The sequence below is a fragment of the Hemicordylus capensis genome, chromosome 4, assembly GCF_027244095.1.
Source record: "Hemicordylus capensis ecotype Gifberg chromosome 4, rHemCap1.1.pri, whole genome shotgun sequence".
NCBI lineage: Eukaryota > Metazoa > Chordata > Lepidosauria > Squamata > Cordylidae > Hemicordylus > Hemicordylus capensis.
Window position 1 is genome coordinate 286,218,371 of NC_069660.1, and position 26,942 is coordinate 286,245,312.

The 26,942-nt window shown below is 43.6% G+C and overlaps 1 protein-coding gene across 12 annotated transcripts in view; it reads left to right on the forward strand.

Annotated features, from left to right (window-relative positions):
- Positions 1–26,942, forward strand: part of VPS13B (vacuolar protein sorting 13 homolog B) — a 714,157-nt gene that overhangs the window by 367,833 nt on the left and 319,382 nt on the right. For 9 of the 12 annotated variants that reach the window (XM_053245162.1, XM_053245151.1, XM_053245153.1 and 6 more), the window contains 3 exons: positions 10,562–10,703; positions 12,706–13,105; positions 24,766–24,868. In XM_053245162.1, coding sequence (XP_053101137.1) covers positions 10,562–10,703; positions 12,706–13,105; positions 24,766–24,868 — 645 coding nt within the window. Of the gene's footprint in view, positions 1–9,946; positions 10,014–10,561; positions 10,704–12,705; positions 13,106–24,765; positions 24,869–25,221; positions 25,451–26,942 lie in introns of those variants that run through there. The other 3 variants (XM_053245160.1, XR_008306070.1, XM_053245154.1) reach the window with 3 other exon arrangements.

Below are 26,942 nucleotides of genomic sequence, written 5' to 3' on the forward strand. Positions count from 1 at the left end.
ACTTTCCTTCCCTCCTGCCATTACATTTCTTCTATTCCTCTTCTTGTCTCCTTGGGTGAGTTCATCTGCCAGCTCACTTGTGTATTATGTTAGCAGACATTTTAAAAAATAATGTAGTTATGTTCAGATAAGTAAAATGTAAGCAATTTCTGTTGGTTGGTAGGGAGTGGGGGAGAGTAAGTACGTAAGTGATGAGTCTAAGAGTTCTTAATGACATCCTGCTCTTAAGATGTAGTCATTTGCAAACTGTGTGGCTCTGCTCAACACCTTTCTTTTCAGAGACTGATGTTGCACATGTGCAATGCTTGCTTTTGTTTTTAACCTAGTCTCCTGAAGTTGATCAAACTTGAAATTCTCATATGCAGGATTGGTCGTCTGTAGGCAAATTAGGCGGTCGCCTAGTGCGCCAAGCGGGGAGGGGTTTTGATGGCCTCAATCATCTGTTGACCCGATGACCAGGTGACTGAGTACATACTCATCCCTGTCGCCCGCCTGGCCACCCACTTGCTCTCCTTGCTGCCTCCACCTGCCACTCCTGCCACTGCCAGCTGCTTCTGTGCATCGCGTCTCCGGTCGTGCACTATAATTATGTTGCTGTGGCACATGGCAATGTTGTCATGCCATGACAAGAACGTGCCACGAGAGGTGGTGAGGAGATCAAGCTGGCACCTAGTTGGGCAATGGGGACCATATGCCTGCATGCTCTCCTTGTCGTCTCTGACCAGTGCTCCTGCCATGGTGTGTTTATAATCATTTTACCACATTGCACGGCAATGTCGTAATGCACCATGGCAGGCTGAAGGCAGAAGTGGAGAGGAGAGCTAGTGAGCAAGCAGACTACAGGGGCCACCTGCCTGAAGGGAGGTGCCCACCCACTTGACTAAAGGGGTGGGGGCACAAGGTGAAGGTGGGGTGGGCCCCTTCACCTGGGGCACCACCAAGCCTTGGGCTGACCCTGCTCATACAAACACCCATTTGGATGTGGAGCAAATTCGAAACCCAAATATTATCATTAGCTTTGAATATACTTCTCTTTGTTGAAAATAAAATATATCTTGTGGCCTTATGAGTTAGACTAAATTTACAAAAATGTGTCTTCTATTTCACGTATAAAAACATATTTCCATCTGTGAATCTGGGTCAGTTTTGATGTAAAATGGAACCATGGTTTCTTCGACGTGGTCTCTGTCTTTTACACCAATGGGCTATGTGCCTGCGCAGAGACCTCATTGGAACCTAACAAGCTCAATTCTCCTGATTTAGGCGGGACTCCCGCCCCCAGCTGCTATATGCGGCTGCACCACTCCACATCCCTTTAGTCTTTGTTGTCCACTTCAGGAGACATTGTGGAATCTTTGACTCGCCAATGAGTAGGACTATTCTTGAATCCTCTTGTTTTTCTCCCATTTCCCCTGTTTTCACGCCTGTTGTTGTTTTTCTTTACTTTGCGCAGTAGTGTGGGTTGTTGGTTTTTTTACGGTCTCCCCCCCCCCCAAAAAAAATCCCAAACCCCAAAAACTTTGTGGCTCCAATTCCGGCTGGGACGGGCTTTGTGGCCAGTTGGCTGAAAGTTCTCTATGCTGGGCACAGAGAACTTTAAGAAATGTGTTCACTGTGGATCTAAGATCCCTTTCCCCGATACTCATACCGAGTGTCTTCTCTGCCTGGAGGAATCCCACATCGTCGAGACCTGTATTAATTGCCAGAGGTTTATGAAGCAGGCTCGAAAGAATAGGGCTTCTCGCTTGCGCACTGCCCTGTGGGGCTTGGCCCTCCATTCTTCAGAGGCCTTGTCGTTGAAGCAATAGTTTAAAAAGGCTTCTTCAATGCAATCAGAGCACTTGGACTCCATTCCTCTGGCACCAGAACTCCTGGTCTCGGTACTGGTATCATCAGTGCCTGCCCCAGATCTGTCTGTGGTTTCGGCCCCTTCTGTGCTGCTGGAGGACTTGCCTAAGCTAACCTTACCTTCGGTACTGGACCTCCCTTTGGTCCCTTAGGTACTGCTGAAGAAGAAGAAGCTGATGCTAGTTCCGCACCTGCTGGCAGGGCAACAGCTCCCACCTATCCTCAAAAAGAATAAGCCCCCGCCAGTCTCTTCTTTGGAGGCTCCACTAGTTAAGAAGCAGAAATTGGCATCTTCAGGGCATCGCATGGCAGTTGTTGACCAGGTGTCAGAAGGTCACCTGACCATGGTACCGGTTCCTCTGATACAGAATTCTACTGACACTTGCCTTCCTACTAGTTCTCCAGTGGCCTCGATGTTTCCCAGTCAGAGGCCTGACCGTACCTTTGTGGGACAGGAATTCTCTGTAGCGGCTGACGAACGGGACTATGCTATGTTGGACTATGAACCCTATTTGCTAGACAAACCCACTGCGAATGCGATGTGGATGCCTAGACGTCATTAGTCTCCCATGTGCTGCGTGGAGCAACCCCCCCCCCAGGATCGGAGGACACATTGGGACTCGGAAGAGTGCTCCTCTGAGTACAGATACAGGAGAGATTGGGATCGACATGGACCTTTGTACTCTGATCGATACCATGTCTCTGCACAAGGTCACACGTATGTAGAGGATGAACCCGCCTACGGAGATTGGCACTGGGATGCTGTCATTTATAGACAGTATTCCTCTGATTATCGTTCTGACTATGGGAAACCCTGGTATGAATCTCGGTACCGAGAGGGTTCTGCTTATGGAGATGCCAGGACTATTCATGATTGGCGTAAGTACTCTTTGCATTTGGAAGGGAGGCCTCGCTCTTGCTCTCCTTGACGAGACCTTCGGGATTGCTGGGGGCATGGATCGCCTTCAGAAGTTCCAGTTTGGGCTTCAGTGCCGCAACCTGCTTCGGTACCATCTGCAGCGGCAGATGGGTCAATACCGGTACCATTGGGAAACCATACGGAGCTCTCAGCTGTCCCTCTGGACTTGGCCCCAGATCCGGTGGCGCCTCCTGAGACAAAAAGTGAAAGTGAACCCTGGCTCTCCAGACTTGGACATAGTCTCCCTGGGGTCGTCCCCTTTGGACAATCAATCAGACTCTAAACCCATGTCTCCATTGGAAGATCTGAAGCAATACGCGGCCTATGTGGCCTGCATGGCCTCGGCTCTCAGGGTTAGCCTTGATACGAAAGGGGAATTGGACCCTTTATTCGGTCTCAATGATGTTGACGCTGAGGTACCGGCCTCTCTGCCTTATTGGGAGTCATGCGTAGGCACTGGAAGAAGCTAGCAACTCTTTTGCAAGCTAACAGGCGTCTAGAGAACTTCTACAGGGTGCAGATACAGGAGGATACGACCTTGAAGAATAATCCTACACCTAATTCCATTGTGGTGGAAGCATCCCTGCATAGGTCTAAAGATCGCAGTCATTCTGCACCGGGTGATAAAGAGGGCAGGATGTTGGACTCCTTTGAGAGGAGATTCTACTCAGCGTCAGCTATGTATTTGCAGGTTGCCAACTACCAGTCCTATAATGCCAGGTATAACAATTTTTTGTGGGGAAAGGTGGCCTCCCTTTTGGATCTCCTTTCACAGGATAAGTGTGATCTGGTGAAGGCCTTCCTGCACGAGGCTGTCCAGGTGGCAAAGCAAGAACTTTACTCAGCCAGACACTTGGTGGAGTGCACAGCAAAGATGATGGCCACATCTGTGGCTCTCAGGAGGCATGCCTGGCTGCGTTCCTCTGGGCTGACCTAAGAGGCCCACGCCAGGATTGAGGATCTCCCCTTCAAAGGTTCCAGCCTCTTCACAGAACAGACTGGTGACACCTTACAGAAGGTGCAGAAGCTGAGGAGTACGGCAAAATCTATGTCCTATGCTTCCTCTGCTCTGAAGCCACAGAGGCAGTCAAGGTGGTCCTATTACCAACAGACTGAAGCCTCTTCTCAGCAACAATCCTCATCGGAGCGTTTGTTTCAGGTTAACAAGTCCCAAACCCCGATAAAAGTCCAGGTTCCAGCCCAGTAAGCCTGCCTTTCAAAAGCAGCGCCCAAATGCCTTTCAGAAAAAGCAATGACTGTTGGGCCTTTTGGACCCGCCTGTCTCCCTTTGTGGTGAATTGGGACAAGGTGACTGTGGATCAGTGGGTCCTCACAGTCATACTCATGGGTTACGCCCTCGAGTTTCACCAGACACCACCATTGTCCAGGGTCGTGACTACACCATCGACCTCAGTGTTGGATCAGGAGGTCTCTGCTCTCCTCTTGAAGGATGCAATCAAGAGGGTCACCTATGTGACGAGCCCCGGTTTCTATTCCCATTATTTTGTTGTTGGAAAAACAGTCAGCACCCTATATTGGACCTCAGAGGCCTAAACAAACACCTTGTTTACAAGCGTTTCCAGATGTTGTTACTGACTATTTTGGCCCTGTTGGAGAGGGACATGTGGATGGTCTCCTTGGACCTGAGAGACACGTACAACAACAACAACAACAATAATAATAAATTCGATTTCTATACTGCCCTTCCAAAAATGGCTCAGGGCAGTTTACAAAGAGAAATAACAAACAAATAAGATGGCTTCCTGTCCCCAAAGGGCTCACATTCTAAAAAGAAACATAAGACACACACCAGCAACAGTCACTGGAAGTACTGTGCTGGGGGTGGATAGGGCCAGTTACTCTCCCCCTGCTAAATAAAGAGAATCACCACGGTAAAAGGTGCCTCTTTGCCCAGTTAGCAGTGGCAAACTATCTAACTAACTATAATATCTCCATACGCCCTCAACATTGCTGTTTCCTGCGTTTTCAGATAGGGGGAATCATCTATCAGTTCAAGGCCTTACCATTTGGCCTGATGATGGCCCCACGGGTCTTTACAAAATGTCTGGCCCCTGTGGTGGCGTTTCTACAAGAGCAAGGGATAGCAATCCAGCCATATCTGGACAATTGGCTCATCCTAGCAGGTTCGAAGCAGTCTGCTTTGAGCTCTTTCAATGGAGTCATAGATACTCTGCAGAACCTGGGCTTGCCGATCAGCTTTGAGAAGTCCCAACTAGGTTCTGTCCGCAGGATACAATTTATAGGGCTGATCTTTGACACCAGCTAGGAGAATGTCTTCCTCCTGGAGACCCGCATAGAGACACTTGTATGGCTGACCGCTTTCCTGGCCAGAGGGCCACAGATCATGCACTCGTTACAGTGCCTGTTAGGCCATATGGTTTCTACCACATACGTGTTTTCACATGCGCGCCTTCGGATGCGCATAATTCAGAGGTGGTTCCTGGATGTGTTCGGCCCCCTTCGGGACTCAGCTCAGTTGGAGCACACGCCTCCTCAGCTTGGTGGGTCGAGCCTCGTCATTTGGACCTTGGCTCTCCCTCCAGGTCTCTCCTCCATGCTGGGTGATTATAACTGATGTGTCGGAGCTAGGATGGGGTGCTTATTTGGGCAATTATCGCCTGAGTGGCCATTGGATGTTGACAGAGAAGGATCAGCACATCAACTACTTGGAACTGTTGGCCATATTCCATGCCCTAAGGGGCTTCTTACCCGTAATTGCAGGATGTTGGGTGACAATTCAAACAATATGACAGCAAAAGCCTATATAAATCGGCAGGGAGGCACGATCTCCAGGAGCCTCCTGTTTCTTTCAGTCGACCTGTGGCACTGGTGTGTAGTACATGTGGTGACGCCTCATGCAGTCTACATCCAAGGGAACCTGAATGTCCAGGTGGACACGCTGAGCAGACTCAAAACAGTTTCCCACGAGTGGACCTTGGACCGGGGTGTACTCCAGGACATATTTGCAATGTGGGGTGCTCCGGTTCTGGATATCTTTGCATCTCACGACTGTGCTCAGTGTGCCCTCTATTGTTCCAGGGGAGGGAAAGGGGAGGGCTCTCTGGGCGATGCTTTCATCCTGTCCTGGAAAGGTCCCTTCCTTTACCTGTTTCCACCGTTCTCCCTCATACCAAAGGTTTTTCGCAAACAGAGAGGAGAGGTAGGGTAGGTTTTTTGCATACTGTAGGGAAGAGAGCTGGTCTTGTGGTAGCAAGCATGACTTGTCCCCATAGCTAAGCAGGGTCCTCCCTGGTTGCATATGAAAGGGAGACTAGAAGTGTGAGCACTGTAAGATATTCCCCTTAGGGGATGGAACTGCTCTGAGAAGAGCATCTAGGTTCCAAGTGCCTTCCCTGACATCTCCAGGATAGGGCTGAAAGAGATTCCTGCCTGCAGCCTTGGAGAAGCTGCTGCCAGTCTGTGTAGACAATACTGAGCTAGATGGCCTGATGGCCTGATTCAGTATATGGCAGTTTCCTGTGTTCCTATGACCACTCCAGGGCCATCCTGATAGCTCCTTGGTGGCCCAGGAGGCCTTGGTTTGCAGCTCTGAGACGGCTGGCAGTGACTTGGGTGTGCCTTCCCACTCTACCTTACCTGCTGTCGCAGGAGAAGAGTCGGGTGTTCCATCCGGACATCTGGTCTCTGCGCCTGACTGCCTGGAAGATCCTACCGACTTACCACTGACACTCAGGGACATTTTGCTTGCGGCAAGAAGGCCCTCAACGAGCAAGTCGTATGTACATAAATGGACTCATCTCTGTACATTTGCTACTCAAAATGGGTTTGATGTTCTTAATCCATCTGTTCAAAATATTTGTACCTATCTGTTATCTTTGAAAGAATCTGGTTTGAAGCGCTCCTCTCTCAGAGTACATTTGGCGGCCATTGTGGTGCATTCGCCCACCTCTTGGGTTTCCTGGTTAAAGGACCCACTGGTAAAGAGTTTTCTGAAGGGTTTATTGTATGTTTTACCGGATGACCCTGTTATGTCACTGGCTTGGGGTTTGTTGGTGGTTCTGGCTGGTTTGCTGCAACTGCCCTTTGAACCTTTGGCTTTGATTGATCCTTGTCTCCTGATGTGGTAGGTAGCCTTCTTAGTGGCGATCACCTCCATTAGGAGGGTAAGTGAACTGCGGGCCCTGAGGGTTGATCTACCGTACCTGCAGTTTCATAAAGATAAGGTTGTGCCGGAAGAACCAGATGTTCTTCCGAAGGTAGTTTCTACCTTTCATCACTCCCTACCACTCACCTTGCCTCTATTTTTTCAAAACCCTTCATCGGACACAAAATGCAGTTTGCACTGTTTGAATGTTTGAAGGGCATTGTCCTTCTGTGTTCAGAGGTTGGCAGAGTGGAGGAAAACTCCTTCTCTGTTTGTTCTTTATGATGGGCCTTGCAAAGGCTTGCAAATTTCTGCTCAGTCCCTGTCTAGGTGTATTGTTTCTACTATTGAACTTTGTTACAATTTGGCACATAAACAATTGTCTGCGACCGTTAAGGCACACTCAGTTCGGTCCATGGCGGCTTCTGTTGCCTTTGTTCATGTGGTCCCTTTGGACACTATCTGTTAAGCAGCTACTTGGGCTTCAACCCATTCCTTTATTCATCATTATGCCATTGATGCCAGGACACAGAATGATGCTAAGTTTGGCAGGACTGTCCTGCAGTCTATTTTCAGTTGATGTATCTCATTTTTTTGAAATAAATACTTCTTGCAGAGTGCATCCCTGTTTCTGTTTGTTTCTTCCTCTTTGGGTGCTAGCTTGTTATGAGCCCATTGGTGTAAAAGATAGAGACCACGTCGAAAAACTACAGGTTTCTTACCTGTAACTTTGGTTCTTCTAGTGGTCATCTGTCCTTTTACACACCCTTCCACTGGGTCTTCTGAAGGCGGACTCCATGACTGAAGGGATGTGGTACAACCGCATATAGCGGCTGGGGGTGGGGTTCCCGTCTAAATCAGGAGAATTGAGCTTGTTAGATTCCAACGAGGACTCTGCGCAGGCTCATAGCCCATTGGTGTAAAAGGACAGATGACCACTAGATGAACCAAAGTTACAGGTAGGCAATCTGTAGTTATCTATCAATTAATATATTGCTGACCACTATCAGAGTATGTGGATAGACCCAGAACCTCAACAAGCTTCCATGGGTAGAAGATGCCAAATACAAAAACAAATCCTAAAAACAAAAAGAAACAAACCTTAAGGGGGAAACAGAAGAATGGCCAAAAAACAACTAATGAAAGCAACAAAATATACTATATTAAACATGGCAACAAAGAAAACAATGCTGGCAAAACCCTCCCAACTCTACTTCACCTTCCTGCTGCCCCTTGATGTCCTACTCTGTCCCTTCCTCATCAATGTAACCCATGATGTTTCGTCTAGTTGCTATTTATTTTATACATCTAACCCATGCCAGTCAACAAACCATAGTTTATTTCAGGACTGACAAGTCATTATCTGAACTCATGGCTTGAAATTGGTTTGAAAATTACAAAGTATGCCAACCGTGGTTTCACATAATATCTGAATTCATTAAACCAGAGTTTGAGCTATTGTTCTGCCTCCAGAAACTGCTTCACCACTGCAGTGGGAGTGAACAAGTTGAATCATGAACAGATGTGGGGTAGATATAAGCAGTTCTTAATCGTAGTTTGCCTATTGTACATCTGGAAGCTGATGTACTTTCTTGTTATGTTTGAACTCATAATACAGTCATCCCTCACCAATTGCGGTTTTTCCAATTGCGGTTTTGAGTATCCACAACTGGGTCTTTGTAGACTGTCTTGTCTTTATATGAGACAGAGAGAAGCAAAGAAGAAAAAAGAGAGAGGGGAGCAGAGAAAGAGAGAGCAAGCAGAGTAGTGAGAGAGGCAGAGATGAGAGAGGGGAATAGAGAGTTTACCCCGCCGAGTTTCTCCAGCCCTCCCCACCCCACCTCGCCGTGTGCCAAGGCAGCAACGTTTCTCGCCACTTGCTGTTACTTAGCTTACTTTCCTCCTGCGGCCACTGCTTCTCTCCTCCCCACCCCACACCCTGGAGCTGGGGTGTAGGCATTTCTCCTTCCTCTCCTCCCCACCCCGGCACATGTGGAGGCAGCAATGTTCCTCCCTACTTGCTTGCTTTCCTTCCTTGTTCCACCGATGTTTCTCTTCTCCCCATTCCGCATGAGAGTGTTTTCTCCTTCCTCTCCCATTTCTTGTTCCTCTCCTCTCCACCATGTGAGGAGGCAGCAACATTCCTTCTTGCTTGCTGTTCCTTTCCTTCCTCATGCCACCAATGTTTCTCTTCTCCCCACCCCACCCTACACCCTGGAGAGTGTTTCCTCCTTTCTCTGCCCCTCCACCAAGGTGCTGAGTTTCTTCCAGCCAATTAAGCACTGAGTTACCTCCACATCCCAGCACTGAGAAGCAGAGAAGCAGAAGCAGAGGTGTGAGAAAAGTGGGGAGAGTCTACCCTGCTCCAAGTTTCTCCCCCACCTGGTACATGTTGAGGCAGCAACATTCCTCCCCACTTGCTGTTTCCTCTCCTCTTCCTTCTCCTGCTGCTATTGGAGGGTTGGGGGGGGGGGAGGGGGAAAGAATTTCAGGGGAAATTGTAATTCCTGGACATTTTCAACTTTTTAAAAGTTATTTTTTATTACCTTTCCTGGCTGCAGTTCCCCTAACCCCCTCACTCCTGTTCATTTCTATTGTACCCCAACTGTAATTTTTCCAAACGCAGGGTTTTGCCAGAACGTAACCCTCACAATTAGCAGGGGATGACTGTACATACATACGTACGTGTGTGTGTGTAACATCTTTCATACACACACACACACACACACACACACACACACAGTGTGATACAAACACAGCATTCAAAATTCTAAAATGTTAAGATTTTAGTTTTATCTATAGATTGAGTGCAAATTTTGTTCCTCTTGGGTAGACTGAATTTTCTATTTAAATCTAATAGTGTTGTTTTCTTGAAGCAAATCTTACAAAGAAAATACATTTCATACTTGGACTTGTATAGTTGAGTTTGCAGATCAGGATAACAATTGTATGCCTTTACAAATATATATGAAATATAGTTTACATGTGGTTGAAATGTATGGACTCTTGACCAACTGCAGGGAAAAGATAAGGTGAACATTGTGTTTTTCCAGACCAAAAGAAGGCTGGCAATCTGGACTTTTTGAAGGCATATTTCTGCAATGCAAAGAAAAACTTGTGGTGAGATGTTTGTAGTGGAATAAGACATTTAACCAAATAACTATCCTAAAACCTAAACATTACTTTTTTTCTCATATAGAAGGGAGGAGGATTGCAAGAATTATGGTATAACCTACCATAAATCAATTTGTTCTTGTGGAAAAGTTTTTTTTAAAATCAATATTTTAAAAGTTCCTTAATTCTCACAATTCACCTCCTTGCACTCTAATAAAGCTTCTGTTCTCGTTTGTGATTAAAAGCAAACCAAATTATGCTTAGTTGCTGCATATGAAGAGTCCTGCTTTACTTTAATTCCTGATCATTTTTTTAATCTCCTGTAGTGTGCTGCTTCCAAATAATTAAATTTTGACAAATATTTTCATGATTTCCCTTCTTGATTCAATGGAATTGTGATACAGAGATGGAGGACTAGCAAAGTCTTTTTTATACACTTTGGTGGATCTCAACAGAATTCAGCTGAATTAAAAATAACTTGCTTTTTTCTTATGGTTTTGTACTTCTTTTGTTCATTTTTTTTATTTTACTTTTTTTGTCTGTATCACCTCAAGCTTTGGGGAAGACTCTTGGTCTCTGGGGAAATGTGGAGGTGTCTTCCTTTCCTGTACTGACAAGCTGAACAGACGTACATTGTTGGTTCGACCCGTCAGCAAGCAGGACCCTTTCAGTAACTTCTCTGGCTTCTTTCCCTCTGTAAGAAATCAGTGTAATATGTATATAACAGAACTTCCATTAACAAACAGTATGAATGATGGGAATAGAAAACTGTTCACCCAAATGCCTTATTTCTCCTTATTTGTCAAAGTTGTATATTGTTGTTTTCATATATGTTCAAATCTTTACTAGTGTTCTCACAGTGGTTACAGCCTCTATTCACACATGACACATAGGTTGGTTGGCATTTTAAAGGAAGAGTATGCACTTGAGCATTTGTGTATTTTAAATATATATCTCTTCAAAACTAAGGAGGGACAATTTAATGCTTGAAGCTAATCATATGAGAAAAAAGAGTTTGAGAAATGCCCAAGCTAATGTGGACAGCTTAATCTTAAGTGTGTCTTCCTTTGTTTTTTCTACTGGTGCACAACTGTTGACATAGTTACTTGATATCCATTAAAATAATCAAGCAATGTTATTGCTTGTAATCATTATAGCAAATGCATTGTTAAAAGGAAGTGTATCTCAGACATCAAGCAACATACGATTTATGGTTTGTTGATAACTGAAGGTTTAAAATACACATCATTCATTCATTCATTCATTCATTCATTCAATTTCTATACCGCCCTTCCAAAAATGGCTCAGGGAGGTTTTATAATATAGAAGTTAAATTTATTTTGGAATTAATTTAATGGCCCGTTCACTTATTATTTTCCAGAAAGAAATTTCAGTGAATATGCTTCTCAGTGCTGAGTTAAATGAACAAGTGATCCTGGCTATAACCATATTTATTTGATTGCAGTATTTTGCTAAATGAAAATCCTTTTCATTCCATGGAGAGAATTAGGTGGACAGAGAAATACTGTATTCAAATAAGTGCAGCACAGTCAGGTTCACTTGTTACCTTCTCAAACTAAAGCAGACATGTGGGGTAGAGCCTAAGATGTGTACAATGCTGGATTTTTCCCCATGGAAAGTAACAGACTTGGTGTCAGTTAAGAAATCCAATCAAGTAGTTGCAATTTCTTTAAATGTTACTGGAAGTTCTGTTCTCTTTTGATTAATGTTTTTAATTAGAAATATGTGTTATCGAAATTACTGCTGTGTTATTTTATTTCTAACACAAATGAAGCTAATTTACTAATACATTACAATTTGAGCAAGTTCTCTGATCTTCAACTTTCAGCATTTAAAAACAATTCTGTTTACATAAGATACAGATTTAAAATGTACTAAATAAGCAGATATGATAGTAGTGTTTCTGAATGACAAACGTTGAAAATGTTGAAAGAACCATATGTTATTAGCCAAACTGGATTGTAAGTTTTAGTGGTGAAATTAAAGCAATACTGCTACAATATGGGAGCACCATACTGTAAATTCAGAGGTCCTGCTCAAGTAAGGCATTCCCCATTCATTCACAGTAAGGTGAAGTTCTGCTTGTCCGCCTCCACTGTGTGAGAAAATCACAGGTGCAGAAGCCCCTTGACCAAGTACAGTCTTGGCAGAGCTTTAGATCAGATCCAGTAGCTCTAGCTCAGTGACAATGCTTCTGTTGAATTCAGTGGGACCTGGGTTGTTTGTGTGTGCATTCAGTTGAACTCACCCTGTAACTCCCGATAATACTATTCTGTATTAGTCTGCCAAAATCAATATAGATTTTGATTTTCAAACTAATCTCACTGGTTCAAATGCTAAGGTAATAAATTCAAGTATTAAAATTTGGCTGTTCAGTCAGAACAACATCCTGTTGGCATTTGTTTATTATAATTGCATTTGGGGAAGTTCCTTATATGTGCTGTCTTAGAGTCTTAGCACACTCTAGTTCTCAAGTAAATGCATTTTAAAATATTGGGCAATCAGATCCTTTCTGTAAGGAGACGTGGCATTTAGTGTTTGCCACATATTAACAGAAACCCTTTCTTCTGATGTCCAGGGAAGTGGAGAACTGAAAAGAAGTAGAAGTTGTAAGGGTTAATTAAAGTTCTTACAGTTGCACTGTCTTATTTTTGATAATGTCTATTTCTCAACACAGACAACTGCAAAACTTTTGGATGGATCCCATCAACAGCATGGATTTCTCTCCCTAACTTACACAAAGGCAGTCACAAAAAATGTCCGTCATAAATTGATTTCAAGAAATGAACGAAGGACTTTGCATAAATTATCTGAAAGTTTCACTGATGGTTCTCCTCATTTCCTTCATGAGATCCTTCTTTCAGCTCAGGCATTTGATGTTGTTCTTTGCTTTCCTTTTCTCAATGCAATTGCAAGCATCTTTCAAGCAAAACTGCCGAAGAGCCAAAAAGAGAAAAGAAAATCACCAATGAGGACTCATATTCTCACATCTCGCAATCTGCCACTTATTTATATCAACACAGGAGTAATCAGAATTTTCTTCCCCAAAATGGAAGAGGTGCAGCATAACAATGAAGGTACTATGTTAATTTAAAAATATATACATCATATTTAATCTAATTTCCTTGGATACGATCTTCATTTATGGAGGTTGTTCTCTAGACAAAATATCTGAAGAAGTCCTTTTGATGAATTTTCCTGCATTAAAGGTAAAGTGTGCCGTCAAGTCAATTTCGACTCCTGGCGTCCACAGAGCCCTGTGGCTTTCTTTGGTAGAATACAGGAGGGGTTTACCATTCCCTCCTCCCTCGCAATGTGAGATGATGCCTTTCAGCATCTTCCTATATCACTGCTGCCCGATATAGTACCAGTGGGGATTTGAACTGGCAACTTTTTGCTTGTTAGTCAAGCATTCTGCATTAGGGACTTGTTAATTGTAGGGAAAATTCAGAAAGCAAAAATAGTTATTTGTGCCTTTTTTGTAGTGAAATTCACACAACTTGATAGTTTGATTTGTAGCAGCACCTTTACATTCCAAAACTCACACATCCATCCAAGCCAGCACCCCTCCCCCCCACCTCAAGATTCCAAATACATGTTGGAAGAGGGAAGCATTTTTTGAATTTGCAAGTGGCTGGGGTACACTTTGGAAAGGAGAAAAGATGGATGTGAAAAGGGTTAAGCACCCATTCTGTCCCTACTGCTGCTCTTTTTCAACACCCCCATCGAGTTGTTTTCCCAAGGTAAAGTAATGGTTGGGTTTTTGTTACATACATTTGTGTGTAACACTTTCTTCCATGTAAAGGAAATTTTCCACTGTAGTGGAAATTTTAAGATTGTGTTTTTCAGCATCTGTAGCGGTATACATCATTAAATTTACATTATTAAAAAATAAAAACAGGTGGCCCTCATTATCCGCAGGGGTTCCGTTCTCAGCTACAACTGTGGATAGTGAAACAGTGGATAACGAGACTTTGAGTCAATTGGAATTGGGGGGGATTTAGGTTTATTGGGGACAAAAAGGGCAAAAAAGTGGGGAGGAGGCAAAAATAAATGAAATAATGTACCTTGCCATGCTTTCCAGGTCTCCAGCTATCCCACAATGCCCCTCAAACCCCCCAATTCTGCCGATTTTCTGTGAAAAATTGGGGGGAGATTTTTATTTTTTTAGGGGTTTTTGGTGTGTGTATTTTTTTTACAAAAGAGCCACAAAATCGCTCTGTGCAGCAAAATGGTGGCCAGAAATTACCTCAGAGTAATTTGTGCCCACTCAGCAACTGCGGATAGGCATATTTTCACTATTTTTGTATCCACAAATAATAAGGTCAGATCTCCATTGCCTGATTATGGATACGCAAAACCACGGGTGCCCGTACCGTAGATATTGAGGGCCACCTGTACCAATGTTTTTGTCATGAACGATTCCCTCTCCACATTTTAAGCAGTTATAACTGGCCAAGTTCAGGAATGCATAAAGACATGAACAGTTGTGAAAGGATATCCAGTTATTTTCTAGGATGCCCTCCTATTCATCTCCCTCCCCCAACGTACATCTTGATTGGACAGGAGATGTAGTGCATACCTCCATTTCGTATTTTCCAGTCTGGTAGCCATGCTACTTTCTGGGCTGATGGAATCAACTGAGTACTAGTGAAGCCACTCCCTCATATTTACATAGGCCTCTTTTTCTCCTTCCTTAGCCAGGCCCCTATCCCTTGGAGACAATGAAGGACACTCTTTCTCTCTCTTCCGAGGATTTGCCTAGTCTTATGTCTGGACAAGATTATATTCTGCCAGCAGATTAGTTATTTTTTTAGGATTAAATATTGTTTCTTGATTTGGATGTTTCCTATGACAGTCCAGCTCATAAATGGAATTTTCCTATAAGGAAATGATATCAGTACTGTATGTCGTTTGTTAGATGTGATAAGCATACTTGTGTCTGTTTTGTGGTGGAAACTTTCTGATTTCTCTGTAGAAATCCATCCTGTGAGAAATTGACCTGAGCTCCCTTCTTTATGTTTTAATTTAGCTTAATATTCCAAACCAGATAACATTTTTTTTTTCAGATCAGACCCCTTTAAGATGTTAGAGTCAGGGCCCAAAATATTTTCAGAGCATTTATATGTCAGTGTCTTGAGCTATAGCACTTGTTCTAGGTCCTATAGAAAGCTTTAGTGGCTCTGTATTCAAATTTTTTTAAACGAAAGATTTTTGTACAAGTTGTTTTTGGCATTCTTTCCTTTGCTAGTTATTCTGTCCATTGTTGAGCTACTGATTGTTTAGAAATATTCCTCTTTTAAATTTTCATAATTGCAATGCCTTTTTAAAAAATCACAGATAATAAACAGCAGTGTATTGTCCATAGGAATAAGTTCTTCTTCAGAAACACTATAGCACGTCAACAATACTGGTATCTTTCAGTAGTGCTGGATGATAATCTATCTAATCATAGGTGAAAGCATGCTTGAAAGAGATGCTCAGAATGCATATATTCAGCAGACTTAATTTAAAAGCCTACAGATAGAGGAAACTTATTTCCAACATGGTGGATTTGTCCTTTGAGATGCTTTTAAAGCAAATGTAACATCTTTCCCAGTATAATGTATAAGATCCACAAAACCCCAGGATTTCAATGAACATAGTTAGCTTTGATGGTTTAGAAGTTTTGTACAGTTGTAGTTATAACTATAAATGTGTTGAGGTTAAAGACAAAAACAAGAATAATAATTGTTGAAGTCAGCTTAAACATATACCACAGGTTTTTTTAACAGAGTTGAGTAGCTTTATGACCTGATGGAGGTACAAATTATTTGTTTTCTTAATTTTGCCACATAGCCAAGTCCCAATGTAAACAAACCATTCCTACTTTCCGAAACAGTTTACAATTCCATATTGTTTAGTGAAGTTTTTTCTGTAATCCTTTCCAATATCTTCCTTTTGATAGCATTATCTGATCCCAGCCATGGTTTGTTCATGAAAGCTATGTCCAGATTGCTGGTTGTGGTTGTCTGATTCACCCTAGATACATTCAGTGATGTGCAGAAGCTAGTTTGCATACATATTTATTTACATGATTCTTTTGAGCTGCATGTGAAGTTTGCTTGTTCTTTCCACATCAAGCAATGTGTTATTTAGCAAAGTACTTAGCACTCACCACACTCTTAACATCTACAGCTGAAAGCTTAGTTTTCAAAACAAGATTTCTGGGATAGCTCACTGGGTGGCCGCAGATGGGGAAAAGGGATTGAAAGTTTACATACATCCTCAAAGCACAAGCTTGTAGAGAACGCTAGGCCTGCCTGCATGTATATATCAAATATCATTGTCAGCTTCTAAAATGTCCTGAAATCCTTCATGGTCAGAGGAATACAGATCTCTGGACTGAAATCTGGGTGGTGGTATTATTATTATTTATGTATTTATTTATTTTGTCTTCATGCTTTAACTAGCAGTTTTAACTGAATAGATCCATTGCAGGTCTAGTATAGGAACTGTAGGAACAGTAGTTTGAAGCAGCATCTCTTCATTTCAGTGCAACTAGCTAAAACTGTTAAAATCTTCACAAATAGGTGTATAACTGTGTTTAATCGGTGAAGTCATATGTGCTAGTTCCTAGCATTCCATGTTACCCTTCTGATACTCTTGACATATGTAGCACGACCTGGGAAGTGGCTTGTTTTAGTGCCACACACTCATTGAGTTCTCTGGGGGGAAGTAAATGGGCTGTAATCTGGAACACAATTGAAAAGGGGTATGGGGGAATCAGTTTAGCTACCCCAATATTGTCCCTGAGTGTATCACTAAGTGGATGGCTACCCCCCACACAAGCACAGAAATGCACTGACACCCATCCCCAAATCCTTGCAATATACAGGACTCATCAAGTTCTCTACCAATCATAATGAAGGGCATTTATCTGGTCAATATTATACTTACTCTTTCTTGGAAGGATCTAGTCATTGATCAAAATTATAAAAATCAAAATTTCCATAAGAGAAAATAAGGTAGGTTTTTTTATATACTGAACAGTAGAAGTAACAGCTCTGATGTGCTTCATCCTTCTTACAAACAAGCTCCTTCACTTTTGTTTGACCTAGTAATTTGTTATTTAACAATGACCACACTAAATGGGTACAGATGAAGCAGCTTTCAGTGTTGATTGAAACCACTAGCTAGTATAATTTTCTTTTGAACAAACATATTGATTGTACTAGTACTCATTGCACAGATTGAGTTGCTTTGCTAAAATGTGACATCACTGATACTTTTGCACAGGGGTTCACATATTTTTAAAGACTAGGTTCCCAAGTGAGTACCAGCAGAAATGGTTCGGTATTCACAGATCTGGATTGTGATCCATTGCACTCATAAGAGTGGGTTCTGCACTTGCACGGGACCACTCAGGCAGAATTGACTAGCTCCTTGAAGCGCTAAGCCCTGCTCTCTGCATGTAGTGCACTTCCTTAGTTTGGGTGGGCTAGCGTTTTCTCCTCAGTTCCTTTCTGACCGCCATTGTGTCGGCACCTCAGACAGTGAGCTCTTTGGCTGGAACTTTTTTCTCTGGAAAAGAAAGAAACATGTATTTGTTAGTTCAAGTTCAAGTTCTTTAATGTTACAGCCACAAGCTGAACTTGAACTTGAACTTGTTATATTCCTCTGATTCGGGCCAGACTTTGCTATTCTTTAATTAATTGTTTAAAAAACAAAAAATGGACAAACTGACAGATTCTTTTGGCTACGACTCGGACTGACAAAGAGCCTTCGATGGCACTGACTCGGAATGGACTCTTGACTTGGGCATTTAAGTCCCCTTTGTTCCCCCCCTCTACCTTCCCTCATGGATAAGAAAAAGACTTTTAAGCATTGTCTCTGCTGTAATGCTAAGCTCCCTTCAGGGGATGACCATGAACTCTCTCTCCTTTGCCTTGGAGAGGAGCACAACACATCAGCCTGCAAAATATGCCTCACTTTCTCTCACCAAACCCACAAAAATAGGGCTACACCTTTGGGCTGCATTATATGATGAGGCACTTCGTCCTGACACTCCTATGCCCCGTTCGCCTATTGACGCACCTATTCCTTCAACGTCAAGCATGGCATCGATGTCAAGGACTGTGGAGGTGCAGTCTAAATCCTCTACACAAGGGGCCGTGACATTGGGCTCTGATGCCCTGTTTAAGGCTCCAAAACTGCCTTCAAACTCTACATACCATAGGCACCATAAGTCTCGACACCGTGAACAAGACACCGAGGGTGACCCTCTTCCCAAGAAACATTGAGATAAGACTGATAAGTCTCAATGCAGAGACCCTACAACTGTCTCCCTCCAGCATCCAACGAACTTTGATATCGACCTCAACACCAACTTCTTAACACTCGGTTCTCCTTTCAGCGTCGACGTTGATACCCGCATTGATTCCAACCTCGGTGTTGACTTCTCGACTGCATGGCAAGTCCTTGTCTCCTGCCAAGACTGCTTTACAAACTCCTTCATCGGCATCACAGACGCAAAGAGTGCATCCCCACTCTTTGACCTCACCAGTCGTTTTCAACGTCAATGCTGATGACAATGACGATCTGGATCTTGTTTTAGGTCCTGGTGATGCGCAATGCCTTCTGAACATGTTAGATTCCAGCAAGAGCACCCCTTCAGTTTCAGCCTTCTACGGCTTTCTTAGCCACGGGCTCAATGCCGATGAGGACGTGACTGCTCTTTCAGTTCTAAGAACACCTAGGATGTCTTCTTCTTGACCCCTTTTTATCAACACACTCAACCCCTTCAGCCTTTCAAGCTGAAAGGACACAAGTTAGATGTGATGGGTCATAAGATTTACTCAACTTCTTGTCTTGCAGTTAAAATTGCAAAATTATACTGTTTTTTTGCCAAATACTCTCATTCTTTATGGGGCTCACTTTTTAACGAGCAAGCCAGTTTGTCTCCAAAAGAATTCTTGACTAGGTTCGATGAAATCCATGCCACTGCTACCCTTCTTACTAGAAAGCAGTTGAGCAATGCCAAACACCTAGCAGAAACCGAGACATGCACTTTGGTGACTGCAGTCTCTTTTCAGAGACATGCATGGCTGCAATCCACTGCCCTCCAACCAGACATGAAGGACAGTGTTGAGAATCTGCCATTTGATAGCAAGGGTCTTTTCTGTGAGTCTACAGGCTCTACCATGGAGTCCATCAAAAAAATCCAAATTCATGGTGAAAACTTTCACCGCACCTACCCAGACTTACTCTTCTAAATACCATTTGTTCGGCAGTTGGCAATACCCCTATAAACAATTGGAAAAGAAAGACTACTGTAAGCCTTATCAGCCCTTTAATAGGAAACTTTTCTGTCAGAAAGTGAAGAATTCTCATGGTCCACATCCAAAAACCTCTGACATGGAAAAACAGCATCTTTGATTATGTGGCCTGTCCTCCAAATCATCCTTTCCAAGAGCTCCCAGTAGCAATTTTCATAACTCTAGCCATCTTAGCTGCCTCCAACATCAGGCTGGCAAGTCATGCCTTATCATGGCACAACATAACATCAGACCGTTGGGTCCTTTGCATAGTCCAGATGGGCTATGCAATCGAATTTACAACTCTCCCATCATTACATGGGATTAAGTACACGCCAATATCCCCACTGTTGATGGTGGAAGTTCAGACTTTAAGGAAAGGTGCAATATCACCAATTCGGTGGACAGATCAGTGGCAGGGTTTTTACTCCCACTACTTTCAGGTTCCCAATGGGGATGGGGGCCTTTGGCCCATCATGGATCATCATTGGCTAAACCAGCACATGGACGTGCACAAGTTTCATATGGTGGCATTGCAGAGCATCCTTTCCTCCACAGGGAGGAGTGGTTTGCAACATTGGATTTCTGAGATGCGTATTTCCACATTGGGATCCATTGCAATCACAGACAGTACCTCAGGTTCACGGTGGGGCACCACATCTATCAATACAAAGTCTTGCTGTTTAGTTTGGTGATGGGCCCCCCATGTATTTACCAGATGCATGGCTGTGATTATAGCGCATCTCCAGGCGCAGAGGTTGACAATTTTTCCATTTCTCGATGACTGGCTCCTGGCAGGACAATGGAAAAATGAGTTAGTGTTGCAGGTTTCTACAGTCCTGGCCCTACTCAAGGATAAAGACATCCAAGTGCATTGGACAAAGTCCAGACTACATCCAGTCAAAAGGATAGATTACATCTGGTCCATCATTGATGCAGAATCGCAATGGACTTTTCTGCCCGAAGAGCTCTTTGTGTGCATGAAGACCCAGATTGCCACTTTTATAGCTCAGCCCACTCAGACAGCACATGAAGTGCAGAAACTGCTAGGGCTCATGGCGTCATTCAACACCACTGTACACTATGCCAGGCTGTGACTCAGACGTCTTCAGCTCTGGTTTCTTTCAGCTTTCCAGCAAAGTGTGGACAGTGCGCACAAACATCTGATTCCTCAGCCAGTCTTGCTTTCTCTCCAGTGGTGGATCAAGGAAGTCAACTTACTGTCAGAAGTCCCCTTCCAGGCTCCTCAGCCATCTGCCTAGGTCATGATGGACGCATTCCTCCGGGGCTAGGGAGCCCACTGTGGCGGTCTTCAAGCGCAGGGACTGTGGTCTCCAACCCAGTGCAAACTGCATATAAATGTTTTTGAACGTCTTGAGGTTTTTCAGGTGCTGAAGTCCTTCCAGCCATCTCTGAAGGGCAAGGTGATCCAAATCAGCCTGTACAATATCATGGTGATCGCATACCTAAACCACCAGGGAGGAATGATTTCCCTCTCCCTTTGCATGCTAAGCCTGAAAATTTGGATTTGGGCAATAGTGCAACAAATGACTTTGACCGCGGTCCACATCAAGTGTGTGGAGAACACTCTAGCGGATCACCTCAGCAGGTCACAAATCTACCTGCAACAGCATGAATGGGAAGTCAGTCTCACATACCTCCAAATGCTGTTCAAGGACTGGGGAGGGGGGCACATATAGAACTTTTTGCCACATCAGAAAACAAGGACAAAAAAGAGAGGGTAGGGATAAATGGAGAGTTTTCACAATGGAGGAAAGTAAGAAGTGGGGTCCCCCAGGCATCTGTACTGGGAACAGTGTTTTTTAATTTATTCATAAATGATGTAGGGGTAAGCAGCGAGGAGGCCCAATTTGCAGATGATACCAAACTCTTTCGGGTAGTGAAATCCAAAATGGATTGTGAGGAGCTCCAAAAGGATCTCTCCAAACTGGGTGAGTGGGTGACAAAATGGCAAATGTGGTTCAGTGTTGGCAAGTGTAAAGTGATGCACATTGGGAAGAAAAACCCCAACTTCAAGTATGCACTGGTGGAATCTGAGCTGTTGGTGACTGACCAAGAGAGGGATCTTGGGGTCATGGATAGCTCGTTGAAAGTGTCGACTCAATGTAAAAAAGGCCAATTCCATGCTAGAGATAATTAGGAAGGGGATTGAAAATAAAACTGCTAATATAATAATGCCCTTATACAAAATGATGGTGCGGCCACACTTGGAGTACTGTGTACAATTCTGGTCACCGCATCTAAAAAAGGACACTGTAGAACTGGAAAAGGTGCAGAAGAGGGCAACCAGCCAGCATGGTGTAGTGGTTAGAGTACTGGACTAGGACCGGGGAGACCCAAGTTCAAATCCCCTTTCAGCCATGATACTTGCTGGGTGACTCTAGGCCAGTCAGCCTAACTCTCAGCCTAACCTACCTCACAGGGTTGTTGTGAGGAGAAACTTAGGGCTCCTTGGAGGAAGAGTAAATGTAATGAATGAATGAATGAATGAATGAATAAATAAATAAATAGGAAAGATCAGGGGCCTAGAGCACCTTTCTTATGAGGCAAGGCTACAACACCTGGAGCTATTTAGTTTAGAAAAAAGACGACTGTGGAGAGACATAACAGGGGTCTATAAAATAATGCATGTTGTGGAGAAAGTGGATAGAGAGAAATTCTCCCTCTCACATAACACTTGAACCACGGGTCATCCCATGAAATTGATTGCCAGGAAATTTAGGACCAGCAAACAGAGGTACTTTTTCACACAACACATAATCAACTTGTGGAATTCTCTGCCACAAGATGTGGTGACAGCCAACAACCTGGATGGCTTTAAGAGGGGTTTGGATAACTTCATGGAGGAGAGGTCTAGCAACGGCTACTAGTTGGGGGATTATAGGCCACCTCCAGCCTCAATGGCAGGATGCTTCTGAGTACCAATAACAGCAGGAGAGAAGGCGTGCCCTGCCTGTAGACTTCCAGTGGCATCTGGTTGGCCACTGTGTGAAACAGGATGCTGGACTAGATGGGCCTTGGGCCTGATCCAGCAGGACTGTTCTTATGTTTTTATGTAAGAAGCTCTCCCAGTATTGCTCAAGGGCCAGGATCAGCCTCAGCTCCAGAGGGAATGCCTTCCAATTCAGCTGGGGTCATCAGTTTCTATGCACACACACCCCGCACCACATATCCTCTATTGAACTGGGTCCTGGCAAAAATCCTACAGGAGTCTGTAAAACTGCATATTAATTGCTCCATGGTGGTCTCGACAGCCATGGTTTCAACAAGCGCACAGACTGTCGAAGGGTTGCTACAGATTATTACCTCAATGCGAGGATCTTCTGGTTAAGGACAGTGGACAGCTCTACCACCATGACCTGAAAATTCTGAACTTGACAGCCTGGAGGATAGGTTGTTAAATGACATCCTTCTAAATGACTGGAAGAAATCTAATCATGTCAATGACAACAGCCAATTGAAGAGTTTTAGGATATATGCACAAAAGCATGGCTTCCTGCCTCAGGCTGCTACTTCTCGCCAAGTATTGCTATACCTCACGAACCTGAAGCAGCAGAAGCTGGCCAATGTTTCCATCAAAGTCCATCTGGCCGCCTTTTCTGCTTACCATCCCTGATGAGACAGAAAGGCAGTTTTCTTGCATCTGTACACAAAGAGATTCGTAAAAGGCCTAAACAACCTCTACCCGCCCATCCGTCGGCCCACTAAACATTGGAGTTTATCCATGGTTCTGTCAGCTTTAACAGAGTCTCCATTCAAGCCCATGGTGACAGCTCTTCCTAAACTCATGACTCTAAAGACTGCTTTTCTAATAGCCACAACATCGACCCGTCGGGGGAGCCAAATAAATGCTCTATGCATTGATGCCCTTTATACTAAAGTTCATGACAACAAGGTAGTGCTTTGCTTGGATGCTAAGTTTAGACCTAAAGCGGTTACAGACTTCCATATCAACAGTGACATTGTCTTGCCTACCAAAAGTCCAATACGGCTCTGGAACGGTCACTGCATTCCTTGGATATATGGCGTACGCTCCTATTCTACTTGAATCTGATCAAGCCTTATAGTAACACAAAATGTCTTTTTGTAAGTTACAAGGGCAAAGCTAAAGATTGCCAAATTTCTAGACAAAGACTATCCCCCTGGATTGTGGAATTCATTTTCCTGACATAGAAGCACCAGGAAGTGGAGCCTCCAAGGACCATACAGGCCCACTCTACCAGGGTTTATGCTACCTATACTGCCCATATGGCCGACATTAAGCTTTGTACGGCAGCAACTTGGTCCTCTGAGCATACCTTTGTTAAACACTATGCCTTGGACCTTTGTTCTGCAGCTCAGGCCAACTTCGGGAGGGGTGTGCTGAAAAGGGTCTTACCTTAGCATACTACACCCATCCCCAGACTGACAGCTCGTTAGTCACCTGCTCTTCTGAGTGCAACAGATTATGATCCAGATAAACAGGTTGCTCACCTGCAACTATTGATCTGGAAGTGATCTGTTGCAGTCATAAGACCCTACCGTCTGGCCCCACTGCAGTATGTGCAGTGACAATATCTGTGTTTATGGAATATGGAGTACTACTTACCTTATAAAAGCCATGGACTGAATCTTTATGATGATTGTATCCAAATGTTGCTCCTTCAGGAACTGAGGATAAAATGCCAGCCCACCCAAACTAAGGAAGTGCCCCACGTGTAGGGGGCGGGGCTTAGCACTTCGAGGAGCTAGTCAATTCTGCCTGAATGGTCCCACGCAGGTGCAAAACCCACACTTATGACTGGAATGGATCACTTCCAGATCAATAATTACAGGTGAGCAACCTGTTTATATCAGATATCTCACTAGCTGCTGCTACTGCTCCTCATCCTCCTCCCCTGCCACTTCAATGGTACAGTCCTTCACTCACCATGAGAAGCTCCTGCCACCCTCGTTGCCACTCCTACCTTCCTCTGTACTCCTCGCTGTCATTTATTCTTACTGTCGTTCACCAACAACTCTCTGGACCTCTCATAAGCAGAAAAGGCCCTGTTCCTGTCTGCATGTATGCCATCCATTCCCCGCAGCTCTCCAGCTGCTCAGATGAGGAAAGGCCCTGATTCTGTCTACAGACAAGAACCAGGCCTTTTCCACTTCTGAGAGGCCTAGAGAGCCACTGGCAAGTGATAGTGAGGGAGTAGCAGTGAGGGTGACCAGCAAGCGAAGGGGCAGGTTTGTGAGTTGACTCCAAACAGTACTCATTTGAGCATTTTCCAACCATTTGGGGTACTCTTTTACAAATTTTGGTACTCATAAGTACCTGAGTACTACCTATGTGAATCTCTGCTTATGCTGATGAAGTTCTTTAATATGACTCTGACTCTGTTCATGCTCTCAAATATGACCCACATGTGTTTGTTTTGTTTCTGTCTTAATTATAGATAACAAGGAGGATACTTTGGTCCTTAAGATTGGTTCTGTGTCTATGGCCCCTCAGGCTGACAATCCTCTTAGCAGAATTGTACTTAGAAAAGATATTTATCAGTAAGTATATATATATTTTCAATTTCAAAATAGCAAATGCTTCTGAATTCAAAAATAGTACTATCAAGTCAGTTGTACTGTGTGTGAGGTTGGGATTGGCTGACCTGTCATTTGCATACTTTTCAACATTTGCATAGAGACCCAGATGCATAATATCAAGCACACGTGAGCCTTTTCCACATGACCTGCACATCACAAAATCAAGAGAAATAATTAATGTTGATCAGGTCTATGCATGTTTGGGTTGATGCATCTTAGGCCCCTATGCAAACACTGAGAATACAGAATTGCCTCCCATTGAGTCTTTATGTAGTCCAGTTTATCTAGTGCCGTACTGTCTACTTTAACCATAGGGGCTCTTCAAGATCTTGGGTAGAGGAAGTCTTTCTCAGCCTGCCATCTGAGATCCTTTCTAATTGGAGGTTCTGGAGATTGAACCTGGGACCTCATGTATCCAAACCATGTTGCCAAGCTACCAATGTTAACTTGCCTATGAAGATTAGCTGTTCTTTGAGTGGCAGGGTTGATGGGCTCAATCTTAATCTCCTATTGAGGAGATTAATGTGAAAAGTTGAAAAACATCTTTGCAATAAAATTTGGACTCAGGTGAAAATATTTTCATTTAGAATTGTCTAATTTTTGTATCAGAAACTTTTTTGTTTCATTCTTTCATGTTCATTCAAACATCAAAAATCCACTGAGGAATTGCTGAACAGCAGTTTAAATATTATTCAAGCTATTGCAACACTATGAATGTCATCAGAAAAGATCTTTTCCCTGCTGAAAAAACCAGGAGGGGGATCTTTTTGCAAATACCATATCCCTCAGTAGCTGCATATCGTGAAAGTGATTTTCATAATGTTAGATGGTTAGCAGACATTCAAAATGCTGGATCAAAGCTGTGAAAGAAAGCAAACTTCTAAGGCAAAGTTTCATAGTAAACACATTTTTCTGTGAATGTCGTGCTCTGGATTGTGTCACTGACTTTGTGCAAACCACACTAATCATATGTAGGCAGCAAAACTGGAGAACATATGTAATCAACATGATAAAAATAATATATGATCCTTACTCAAGTTGGCACTGCTGAGAAACTTGAAAGTATAGTTGCAAATAATAGCAAGTGAGAAAAGTCACAGAAATACAGATGAACAAGTGTCTTGTACTTCCGGTTGGTCTGTTTCTCAGATGTGGCAATATTTTGAGTGTGTTTGAAAGCTACTTCGGACTACACTTCAATAGAAGTTACAAACATCAAAATTCTTTCCCACCAGTAAAATATTTTACAGCTTTAAAAATGACAGATTTTTATTTTCAATCAAGCATAGGAATTTATAGAACGGCATAGGTTGCTTGAAACCTTCCAGCTTCCCTGAAGTGAGGGAGAGAAATAAAGTTATCATAACGTCCTGAAAAGTGGATTTGCTTGTCAGTCCCCTTTCCACATATGTAGGCAAATGTTATGTTAGAATGGGTGGTATGGGTCCGACTCATCAACAGACGTATAAAATCAGGAATGTTTACTTCAGCATACAAGTACATCAAGATGTACTGCTGGATCAGACACAAGGCCCATCTAGTCCAGCATCCTTTCACATAGTGGCCCACTAGATGCCTCTGGGGAGCCCACAGGCAAGAGGTATGTGCATGCCCTCTCTCCTGCTGTTGCTCCCCTGCAACTGGTATTGAGAGGCATTGTCCCTCTGAGGCTGGAGATGGCCTACAGCCACCAGACTAGTAGCCATTGATAGACCTGTCCACCATGAATCTGTCTAGGCCCCTTTTAAGCCATCCAAGCAGGTGGCCATCACCACATCCCATGGCAAAGAATTCTACAGATTAATTATGCGCTGTCTGGAAAAGTACTTCCTCTTGTTGATTCTAAATTTCCTGACCTTCTGTTTCATGGGGTGACCCCTGGTTTTAGTGTTGTGAGAGAGGGAGAAAAATTTCTCTCTGTCCACCCTCTCCACTCCATGCATAATTTTATACACCTCGATCACCTCTTTTCCCAGGTAAAGAGCCCCAGATGCTGTAGCCTAGCCTCATAAGGAAGGTGCTCCAGGCCCCTGAT